Source organism: Pipistrellus kuhlii, unplaced genomic scaffold, assembly GCF_014108245.1.
Source record: "Pipistrellus kuhlii isolate mPipKuh1 unplaced genomic scaffold, mPipKuh1.p scaffold_m20_p_48, whole genome shotgun sequence".
In the NCBI taxonomy this organism is placed as follows: Eukaryota; Metazoa; Chordata; class Mammalia; order Chiroptera; family Vespertilionidae; genus Pipistrellus; species Pipistrellus kuhlii.
In genome coordinates, this window is record NW_023425549.1 from 1,639,366 (window position 1) to 1,650,596 (window position 11,231).

At 54.1% G+C, this 11,231-nt stretch overlaps 1 protein-coding gene across 6 annotated transcripts in view; it reads right to left on the reverse strand.

Moving 5' to 3' along the window:
* Nucleotides 1-8,701, reverse strand: part of RABEP2 (rabaptin, RAB GTPase binding effector protein 2) — a 13,179-nt gene extending 4,478 nt beyond the window's left edge. For all 6 annotated transcript variants that reach the window (XM_045572463.1, XM_045572462.1, XM_045572466.1 and 3 more), the window contains exons 1-5: nucleotides 8,540-8,701; nucleotides 7,876-8,085; nucleotides 3,809-3,966; nucleotides 1,384-1,494; nucleotides 953-1,300 (exon numbers count right to left, since the gene is read on the reverse strand). In XM_045572463.1, the coding sequence (XP_045428419.1) occupies nucleotides 953-1,300; nucleotides 1,384-1,494; nucleotides 3,809-3,966; nucleotides 7,876-8,085; nucleotides 8,540-8,603 (891 nt within the window). In that variant the 5' untranslated portion in view covers nucleotides 8,604-8,701. The remainder of the gene's footprint in view (nucleotides 1-952; nucleotides 1,301-1,383; nucleotides 1,495-3,808; nucleotides 3,967-7,875; nucleotides 8,086-8,539) is intronic.
* Nucleotides 8,702-11,231: the final 2,530 nt, after the last annotated feature.

An 11,231-nucleotide genomic window follows, 5' to 3' on the forward strand; every position in this document is an offset into this window, starting at 1 on the left:
TTTCCACTCCCCAAGTCCAACCCACCAGCAGGCACTGCCAATCAGCCTCCAGAGTAGATTCCACATCCACTTCTCCTTATCTCTGCTGCCATCTCCTGGTTCCAGGCACAACCTTCTTCTAAACTATGCCAAGGCCCTAGCTTGGCTCAGTGGATAGAGCGTTGGCCTGCGGACTGAAGGGTCCCAGGTTCACTTCCTGTCAAGGGCACATGCTGGGTGTGGGCTCAGTCCCCAGGAGGGCTCATGCAGGAGGCAGCCGATCAATGATTCTCTCTCATCATTGATGTTTCTATCTCTCCCTCTCCCTTCCTCTCTGAAATCAATACACACACAGACACACACACACACACAAAACAGACAAACCAACAAAATATGTCAAGCACCTCCAACTGGCCAGCCCACCTCTCCAGTCGCCCTCCTCCACGACAGCCCAGTCCTACACTGAGGCCCACGTGGTCTGTTGAGCCTAAAGCAGAGCAGGCCTCTCCGTGGTTCAAACCCCTCAGAGGCCTCCCACTGCTCCTTGTCTGAAACGCTCCGTGCCCCGAGGCTGACCTGGGCCTGTCTTCCTTTCTGATCTCCTCTCTCTCCTCCCTCTCGGTGGCCTTCCTGTGCCTCAGACACACCACAGTCTAGCCATCCTCAGGGCTTTTGAACTTGCAGCCCTTCTGGCCCCTATCACCAGGAGTGCCTGTCACCATCTAGGTTAGGCTGCAGCCCTGCATGACTGTTCCTCTGCCCGGGGCCTCACCGGGGCCTCTGACCTCCTCACGTGTCCATGTGCATGTGTGGCCTGGCGCCCTCACTTGGTGGAAGCACCCGGAGGGGGGGTGTTCTCTTCACTGTGGATCCCCAGCTCTGGCTCAGCCTGGGCCCGGCAGGAGCTCAGTAAGTACTGGTGCAAGGAGAGGCGGACGCACGCGGGCAGACAGGCACCCTACCATCCACTCACCTCCATCTGCAGCTGCTCCCACTGGGTGTCTGGGACGAGCTGGTAACCAGGAGGGGGCAGGTAGATGCCCTCAGGGACCAAGGTGCCCGTGGACACCAGGGAGGCCGTCTCTTCCTGCTCGGGGCTCAGGCCCTGGCGGCCGCGGGGCAGGGAGGCGCTGCTGCCGGGCCCGCCGAGGGAGAAGGAGGAGATGGAGGCGCTGTCGTCACAGTTGTGGGCGAAGGCCTCGGCAGCTGCACCCCCATCTCCGCTCAGCTCCTCGAGAGGCTCCAGCGGGGGAGACAGGTCCCGGGAGAGAGGCAGCAACTCCGCGGAGCCATGCAGGGAAGGGGGGTGCCGGGGACGTCCCTGGGGAAGGGGGTCAGGGAAGAGGCTGCGGGACAGGGTCCAGCCACGCCCCTCTCCCCTCAGTGCCCCCGGCCTCCCCTCACCTGGATCTCCTGGATCAGCTCCTCCGCCCTCAGCAGCTTCGCCTTCAGCTCCTCTATCTCCTGCTCCATGGGCAGCACAATCTCTCGCAGCTTCTCCGAGTCCTCGTGGGCCTGAAGAAGGGGCGGGGTTGGGCAGCGACAGTCACCCTCCCAACTGCAGGCCCCTCAGGTCTGCTCAGAGCTTCCTTCCCGAGTACATCAGCCCCTCCAGCCCTCCCCAGGAAAGTCCTGTCCACCCCCGTCCGAGCTCACAGAGGGGCTGGGCTCAGACCCGCCCCAGGGCACGTGGTAGGTAAAGGGCCACAGTCACGACTGTCTCCCCACCTGCTCACCAGGTTTCCTTTTATCACAGAAACTAGCGTGTAACTTGGGCACACAGCCTACATTCTAGAATACATCCATGTTTCTCAGCTCCCCTGTAACTAAGCATGGCACGTGACTAAGCTTCCGCTGAGGAGGGGGAGGCAGTGCCATGTGCTACTTCAGGGCAACTCCTTAAAGGAAGAGTGTGCATCCCCCCCCCCCCCCCACACACACACACACACATCTTCCTCCTCGCTGGCTAGCATGCGGACAGGGCTGGCACTCATCTTGGACATGAGGCAGTAAGCGACCTATGGCTACATAGCAACACAGAAGGAGCCCAAGTTCCTAGTGACTTTTTAAAAAATTCTTGTAAGAGCCGAAACTGGTTTGGCTCAGTGGATAGAGCGTTGGCCTGCGGACTGAAAGGTTCCAGGTTCGATTCCGGTCAAAGACATGTACATTGGTTGCGGGCACATCCCCAGTAGGGGGTGTGCAAGAGGCAGCTGATTGATGATTCTCTCTCATCGATGTTTCTAACTCTCTATCTCTCTCCCTTTCTCTCTGTAAAAAATCAATAAAATATATTTTAAAAAAACACCCTTGTAAGAGTTTATGTGAGCCAAACTGATGGCATGCACCAGCGAATAAGATCTCAGTCGCTGTGGAGAACAGCTCTGCAGCTTCCCTAAGAGCTGAGCTGCCGTTTCAGTCCGGGAAACGTCTACCTCAGACCTTGAGAAAATAAACATCTATCTCATTTAAGCCACTGCTGACCTGGGTGTCCAAACCTCATTCTACCTAGCCTGCCCTCCAATCACCACCCTATCGCTGGCTATTCCTTTTTGGTCTCTTTTCAAGTTGGGTTCCTGCTGAGCACAGCCGCTCCAGGAGTGTGAACCCGGCCCCTGTGTCCTAGGACAGCCAGCTCTAGCCACGTCACCGCCATTCCATCCCCCACGAGTGCTAGGTCTGCGAGGACGGCCCTGCTGCCTGGCGGGTGTGCGAGTCAGTGGTGATGGCATCGGCCCATGGACCAAAGGGTCTTAGGTTCCATCCTAACCGGGGCACATACCCGGGCTGCGGACCTGATCTCCAGTCAGGGTGTGTGTGGAAGGCAACCGATGGATGTTTCTCTGTCTCACTGATGTCTCTCTCTCTAAAAAACAAAAACAAAAAAAAAACCCAAAACACACAACAACAAAACAAGCTCGGTCTAACCCTCCAATTTCATGTGAACCATGACAACAGGCCGGGTAAGCCCGTGGGGCCCAAACAAAACACTCTGGGTCCCAGGCTGTGGACTGACCGCGGCCACGTGCAGCCCTCCCCGCCCCAGGCTCTCTGTCCGCAGAGGCCTCTCCCTCCCCACCCTGGGGAACACTCCTGGGGGAGCGCCCGCATGCAAGCCGCAGCCTCGCTGGGAAGGGCCGGGTGAGCCGCCCTCCGTCCGTGGGCTCCTGCTTTGACCTCTGTCTGTCTAACCGGGCGACGGACTCATCTCCCTGAGCCTCGGTCTCCTCATGCATAAAATGAGCTAAGTACCTACCTCACAGGGCTGCTGTGAGGATCAAGTGAGGTAACGCTGTGAACCTGCTTTGAAAGATGAAGAATTCGGTAACATGTGCTTCCTACTATTAGCAATAACGAAAACAACAATAAAGGAAGTGATAGGCTATTTTCAGAACACAAACTTTAGAACCAGGTGGCTTAGATGTTTAAGTCCCAAATCTCCTTTCTGTGTGCAAAACCTGGGGAGAATTATTCGCCTTCTCGAAGCCTCATCTTCCTCATCTGTTAAATGGATCAACGGACGTTTTCAGGGGAAAGACTAGGGAGCCTGCATCTGTCACGCAGTTATCAGAGTGCCCAGTGCTGGAGAGGCATCCTAAGGGTCAGCTCCCTGTCCCCCTACACGACGGTCCTGCATGTTGGAGGTAAGTGAACCCGGTAAAGCCACGAGCCAGCGGCAGCCAAGACGCTGCTACGTGTGGAACCAGCATCTGCGACACCCAGAACGATGCCTGGGTGCCCTGCTCCCCAGGATCTGGGAGTGGCACGCCAGCACCCCTCTGTCCCACGGCCACCCGTGGGCTCAGGGGGAGGCTCTCCCAAACCCAACCTTCTCCATCTGCTTCTCCAAGGAGTCCAGGGGGTGCGCGCGGGCCAGCAGCTGCTTCAGGCGGCCCAGCTCCCGCTCCCTCTCCTCGCAGTCCTGCTGCTGCTGCTGCCGCTCCTGCTTCAGAGACGCGATCTGGGCCTCGTAGCTGCTGATGGAGTCTGCAGGGCAGGAAGGCAGAGGGGAAGGCTCAGTGTGTGGGCCCCCCTGTGGGTGAGCAGGGGGCTCCCCAACACTACTGCACTGGGCGAGGCAGTTTACCACGGTGACTACACCGACAGCGGGCCTCTGGAGAGACGGCCCTGACCGTGTTAGCCACTCTGCATCCGTGTCCTCGGCTGCGCATGGGGACACTAATGACCCCACTGGGTGGCTAAAGGATCGAAGATGACTCTGCTGGGTGTTACACATAATGCTGAGGATATGACACCTGGTCCACATATAGACCAGTAACAGCATATACAGACACGGAAAAACATACATCAACAAAAATCAATATCTAACATAACGTATATATATTTTAAATATATTTTTCAGAGAGGAAGAGAGAGGGATAGGGAGTTAGAAACATCGATGAGAGAGAAACATCTATCAGCTGCCTCCTGCACCCCCAACCCCCCTCAGGGAATGTGCCTGCAACCAAGGTACATGCCCTTGACCGGAATCGAACCTGGGACCTTTCAGTCCACAGGCCAACGCTCTATCCCCTGAGCCAAACCGGTTTCAGCTAATGTACTTTTTAAAATATGCAACCAACATACATGCCCCTTGACCGGAATCAAACCTGGAACCCTTCAGTCCACAGGCCAACACTCTATCTACTGAGCCAAACCAATAAGAGCTAATGTACTTTTATTTACTTATTTTTAAAAATATATACTTTATTGATTTTTCACCGAGAGGAAGGGAGAGGAATAGAGAGCTAGAAACATCGATGGGAGAGAAACATTGACCAGCTGCCTCTTGCACACCCCCTACCGGGGATGTGCCCGCAACCAACGTACATGCCCCTGACCGGAATCGAACCTGGGACCTTTGTCTGCAGACCGACGCTCTACCACTCAGCCAAACCGGTTTCGGCTATTTACTTATTTTTATTAATGTACTTCTTACTGCAGGGTGTGAACTAAGTTATTGCTTACAAAAATTTGTAATATAACCTGAGCCTGGCCAATGTTGCTCAGTGGTTGAGTATCAACCCATGAACCAGGAGGTCACAGTTCAACTCATCATTGATGATGATTCTCTCTCATCATTGGTTTCTATCTCTCTCTCCCTCTCCCTTCCTCTCACTAAAATCATAAACATAAGAATAAATTTATAATATATCCTCTTAAAAAAAAAAAGTTTTTGCTGCCAGACCACCTGGGTTCAGATCTGTAGTTTTCTAGCTGCATAACCTTGGGCAAGTTACCTAACCCCCTGGGCCTCAGTGCTTCCTCTGTAAAATGGAGATAGATAATAGTTCTTACTTCACAGAAATTGCTATAAAGGTTAAATACTCATAAAGCACTTAGCTCAGAACCTGGCACATATGTGTCAGCCACTATATAAACATTGTTGTTATGGTATGTTCAATAAATGCTTGCATTATTATTATCATTGTCTTTATGATGATGATTTAGGATAGTTTTTCTTATAGGGACTGAAAGTTTCCTTGAAAATAAATGTATGTAGCTGAAACTGGTTTGGCTCAGTGGATAGAACGTTGGCCTGCGGACTGAAAGGTCCCAGGTTCGATTCCGGTCAAGGGCATGTACCTTGGTTGCGGGCACATTCCCAGTAGGAGGTGTGCAGGAGGCAGCTAATTGATGTCTCTCTCTCATCGATGTTTCTAACTCTCTATCCCTCCCCCTTCCTCTCTGTAAAATATCAATAAAATATATTTTAAAAATAAATAAAAAATAAGATAAAATAAATGTATGTAAACCCTAGCATGTTTTGCTCAGTGGATAGAGCATCAGCCTGTGGACTGAAGAGTCCCAGGTTCAATTCCGGTCAAGGGCATGTATCTCAGTTGCAGGTTCGATCCCCAGCCCTGGTTGAGGTACATACAGGAAGCAACTAATCAATGTGTCTCTCTCACATTAATGTTTCTCTCCCTCTCTGTCTCTCCCAATCCCTTCCACTCTCTGTAGAAATCAATCTGTCTCTCCCAATCCCTTCCACTCTCTGTAGAAATCAATGGCTCAGTGGATAAAGCGTCAGCTTGTGGATTGAAGGGTTCTGGGTTCAATCCCGGTCAAGGGCACATATTCAGGTTGTGGGCTCAATCCCCAGTAGGGGGTGTGCAGGAGGCAGCTGATCAATGATTCTCTTCATCATTGATGTTTCTATCTCTTTCTCCCTCTCCCTACCTCTCTGAAATCAATTAAAAAAATATTTTAAAAAAGAATCTTAGCCGGGACCGGTTTGGCTCAGTGGATGGAGCGTCGGCCTGCAGACTGAAAGGTCTCGATTTCGATTCCGGTCAAGGGCATGTACCTTGGTTGCGGGCACATCCCCAGTAGGGGGTGTGCAAGAGGCAGCCGATCAATGATTCTTGCTCATCGATGTTTCTAACTCTCTATCCCTCTCTCTTCCTCTCTGTAAAAAAAAATCAATAAAATATACCGTATTAAAAAAAAAAAAAAAGTGGCCGAAACTGGTTTGGCTCAGTGGTAGAGCGTCGGACTGAAAGGTCCCAAGTTCAATTCCGGTCAAGGGCATGTACATTGGCTGCGGGCACATCCCCAGTAGGGGGTGTGCAAGAGGCAGCTGGTTGATGTTTCTCTCTCATTGATGTTTCTAGCTCTCTATCTCTCTCCCTTCCTCTCTGTAAAAAATCAATAAAGTATATATTAAAAAAAAAAAATTGGACCTAAAGAACAAATAGTAAGCAGATAACAGGGCAAGTCATACAGGAGACAACCACGTCAGAGGTAGCATGTGGACGCCTGAGATGTGGGAAATACAGCCCCAGAAGCCTGGAGGTGGAGCCACTGTTAGAAGAGCAAGGGGCACGGTGTGGTGGGAATTTCAGAAAGTGTACTCTGGCCTGACCATGTGGCTCAGTGGACAGAGCACCGGCCTTCAGACTGAAGGGTCCCAGGTTTGATACACATCCCCAGCAGGAGGTGTGCAGGAGGCAGCTGAACGATGTTTCTCTCATCGATGTTTCTAACTCTATCCCTCTCCCTTCCTCTCTGTAAAAAAACACAATAAAATATATTTCTTTAAAAACAAAACCGGAGTGGCTCAGTGGCTGAGCATCGACCTATGAAGCAGGAGGTCACGGTTTGATTTCCAGTCAGGGCACAGGACCGGGTTGTGGGCTCCATCCCAGTGGGAGGTGTGCAGGAGGCAGCCACTCAATGATTCTCTCTCATCACTGATGCTTCTATCTTTCTCTCCCTTCCTCCCTGAAATCAATATAATCAATAAAAATACAGTTAAAAAAGGAAAGTGTACTCTGGAAGCCAATGTCAAGGCCAGGTTATAGAGGAGATCCGTGAGAAGTCCAGAGCTTCACTGCAGCAGTGGCTGGGGGAACAGAGGGGGGACAGGACTGGAAGCTATTCCAGAGCCTGGCCTCTGACTAGAGGAGAAGGGGGAAACGAAAACAGAAGCTCCGGGATCTGGGGCAATGGATGGTGTTGCACCCCAAGTACATACAGGGAAGTCAATGCACATGTGTGTGGCAGGGGCAGGTGCGGATGATGGAAGGGTGCGTGGGGCAGGGAGGAAACCAGAGGGTTAGACACCAAGAGACAGGGCCCAACGCTGAGTCCGGAGCCCAGAGGCTCAAATGAAGGAGGTTCAGGGAATTGAGAAGTTGCTCATCTTCAGGGCTGATCAGTGAGGGCCAAGAAGTGACAAGGAAACAGGTAGAGCTCAGAGCCACACTTAGCTGGTCTGCCAGCTGCTGCCAGCACAGGTATGCCACTGTGCCAGTTAGACAAGGGTGCCCCTCCCTATGGGCCCATAGGCCTGCCCTGGGCTAGGCCGCCCTAACTTACCGCCCACCCCAGAGAGGGACGCACTCCCCTCTATGGCGCCGATGGAGAGTCTGCGAAGAGACCCTGACTCACCTTTCAGGATGGCCTGCAGGGAAGCAACCTCCTCCTGGCACTGCCGCTTCACCGCAGCCACGGCCTCGGCCTTCGTGCTCTCGCTCACCTCGGCCACGGCCTTCATGGTCTCCATTTCTGCCAGGGCGCCTGCCAGCTCAGCTCGAAGTCGGCAGAGTTCCCCTGACTCGGCCTCGGCCTTCGCGCCCTCCTGGGGCTGGGGATCAAGCACTGTGGGGAACAAGAACCAGCCTCTCTTCCCATCACTCCAGAGCCCCCAATAACCCGGGCCACCAAACCCCAAAGTCCAGCAACCGCGGCCCCCGCCCCTTCCCCGGACCCGCCACGCTCACCTGGCCCCGCCTTCTTCTCACCTAATTCGACTGGTACTGTATAGTCCCGCCTCTTCCCACGGTTCACCCAATCCGCTTCCTCTGACATGACCCCGCCCTTCCGACGTCCCGCCCCTTGCCCACCTGGCCCCGCCCACACCTCCTCACGGGGCCCACCTCTCAGCGAGTCCCACCCTGGAATCCCAGGCCACGCCCACCCGCCGGTGTTTACAGACCCCGCCCCTTTCTCCAGTTCCCCCACCACCACCAACCCCCCTCCTCCCCGCCGGCTGCTGAGCTGGGCCCGCCTCCGGCTTTGCCGCCCCTCCATGCACCGACTCGTCCTCACGTACCGGGCCCCGGCCGCCGCCGCCGCCCGCCATCCTCGCCCGCGGCCGCCGGCGCAGCTGCCGCCATTGCCTTCGCGCAAACGGCGGGATCCCGCACTCCCAGGTGACCGAGCTCACCGCTTCCGGGTCCTCTCGGCTGTTTCCGGATCCGCTCGGCTGTTTCCGGATCAGCCCTGCTAGAGGCCGAGGAGACCCGTGTGGACGCCCGGCCGCGGTCCCGCGCCCCGCCCCTCTCCGCCTTCCTTCCTGGGGAGCGCTCTTGGAGGGCACCAGCTCTCCAAAACCCCAAGTTCTTTTCCCCAAAGGCTTCCTAGTGCCTCCGTGTGGCCCTGCTCTGCTCAAAGGCCGCCTCCTCGGAGGTGCCCGCCGGCCTCAGCCCCGGGTGGGCGAGCTGTCGCGGCCTCCCGAGCCCGGAGCCCGGAGCCGGCTCCTGGCGGGGCCCCTGCCGCCTTCCGCGGGGCCTGGCTCACGTTCCAGCGATTGCGGCCAGGCCTCCTGCCCCTCCGCCCTCGGGGGGCGTCCCTCGGGGCAGGGCCGGGTCGGCTCCACTTTTCTGGGCGCCTGAGTCCCCGCGTCGCCAGTGGTTTTAAGTCTGGCGCTGACGGTCCCCACCCCACTTTGATGTTCAACCACTCGCCGCTTCCTGCTGATACCTCTCCCGTCCAGGTCCAGTGCCTCTCAAATCCATCCTCCTCCCTCTGCCGTTGCCGGTCAAGCTCTTATCTGAGACATCCCCCCTTGGACAGTAACAAGAAACTCAAACTTAGTTCAGAGCTTTGATTCCCCTTCTCTCAACCCGTTCCTGTAGAGCACGTGCCAGGGGCCCGGAAGTCCTGTAAACTTCCTCCAAAGGACTGAGTTGGAGGACTTGTTCCTTTGTCTTCATCTCCAGGTGTGAAACCCAGCCCTAGTGCAATCATCTCTCCCCTAAACTTCCCCAATAACTCCTAACTCCTCCCCGTGTGGCCTTTAGGCTCCTGAGTTATTCTCAAAGCAGCTGGAGCCACCTGTGAAACACATCATGTCATCCCTGCTTAAAGTCTAGTTCAGTCCAGTTTGAAAATGGGCAAAGGACGGGAATGGATGTTTCACTGATGTCACAGATGGCATATTTGCACATTCAACATTATTAGCCATTAGGGAAACCAAACTAAACCACATATAGATATCACTACACTCCTCCCGGGCTGGCTAAAATAGGAGAGTGAGAATACCATGTGAAATGGAATTCCTGATGGGAATGTATAATGGTATAGTCGCTCAGTATGGCAGTTTCTAACAAAACTGAACATGACTTACTGCAACACCAAGCTTTAAACTGCAAGGTCTCAGCTCAAAAGTCACCTCATCGAGGCCTTCCCTGACTTGACTACTCCTTCCAAAATAGCCAACCCCGATCACCTGGCCACCATCGGATTGCATTAGAGACTTCTCACCACTGAAATGACCTATCGGTTAACTTGTTTATTACCTGCCCCCCTCTGCCCTTCTGTGGCCCCAAAACTCGAATCAAAGCTCCAGGAGGTCAGGAACCTTGTATTTCTTGTCCCCGCTCTTTCCCCAGCACCTAGCGCAGTGCCTGAGGAATAAACATCCGGGAATCAATGGATGAGCACTCCCCTGACGGGCCTCTCCAGTCTCCCTCCAATTCCCCTCCGCACCGCAGTCAGGGGGAGTTGTTAGAAAGTGCAAACCTGGCCAGGCCAATCCTGGCTTATAAATCCCCAATAGCTCACTTCCCTAGCAGCTTCCTGTCCTCAGGACTCCCTGTGTGTGTGGCACAGTTTCTCGGGGAGGGGGTGAAATGATGACTGTAACAAAGCTCCAGTCAGCTCTCAGGCTGGGCTTATCCTGAGGCCCTTGGGCTCACTGAAGTCCATTGAGCAGGGGAAGCACATGATTAAGACCAAGGAAGCTCTCTGGGGCATAGGTGGGAAGCAAAAGAGGTAGAAGACAGAGGACTCTCCCCCCCAACCCCCCCTCGCCCCCCCCCCGCAACACACAAAAGGCCATTGAAATGGTTCTAGTTGGGAAGGGAAAAGTCCAAAAAGGGAGAAAGTTGGTTCTAGAAATAACTAGGCTAGAAGATGACTCGTTGGTAACCATGCACGGCAGGAAGAGAAAAGGAGGTTTTCTGTCTTTCTCCCTAACTTCCTTTCCTTATACAACGAAGCTTACCAACACCTAGCAGTCAGTGAAAAGACAGTGAGATCCCTGTTGTGGAAGAGGGGATGCTGGGCAGGAGGCGCCTGAGGACACTAACAGCAGACTTTGGGCTGGGTAAGTGCTGGGAAGGAGACAAACAGGGTCAGGGAAAGCCTCTCAGAAAGCCACACTTGAACTGAGACTGAATGATGGGAAGGAGCTGTTCAGAGGGGCAGAGGTTGGAGGTGGGGGGAGTGGAAGTGGGGGCGGGGGGAGTGGGGTGGAAGTGGAGGTGGGACAGCCTCACTCAGTCCTTTGGGGACATGATTCCGAGTTTGTTTGTTTTTTAATATATTTTATTTTATTTTTTTAAATATATATATTTTATTGATATTTTACAGAGAGGAAGGGAGAGAGATAGAGAGCTAGAAATGTCGAGAGAGAAACATCGACCAGCTGCCTCCTGCACACCCCCTACCGGGGATGTGCCCGCAACCAAGGTACATGCCCTTGACCGGAAATGAACCTGGGACCTTTCAGTCTGCAGACC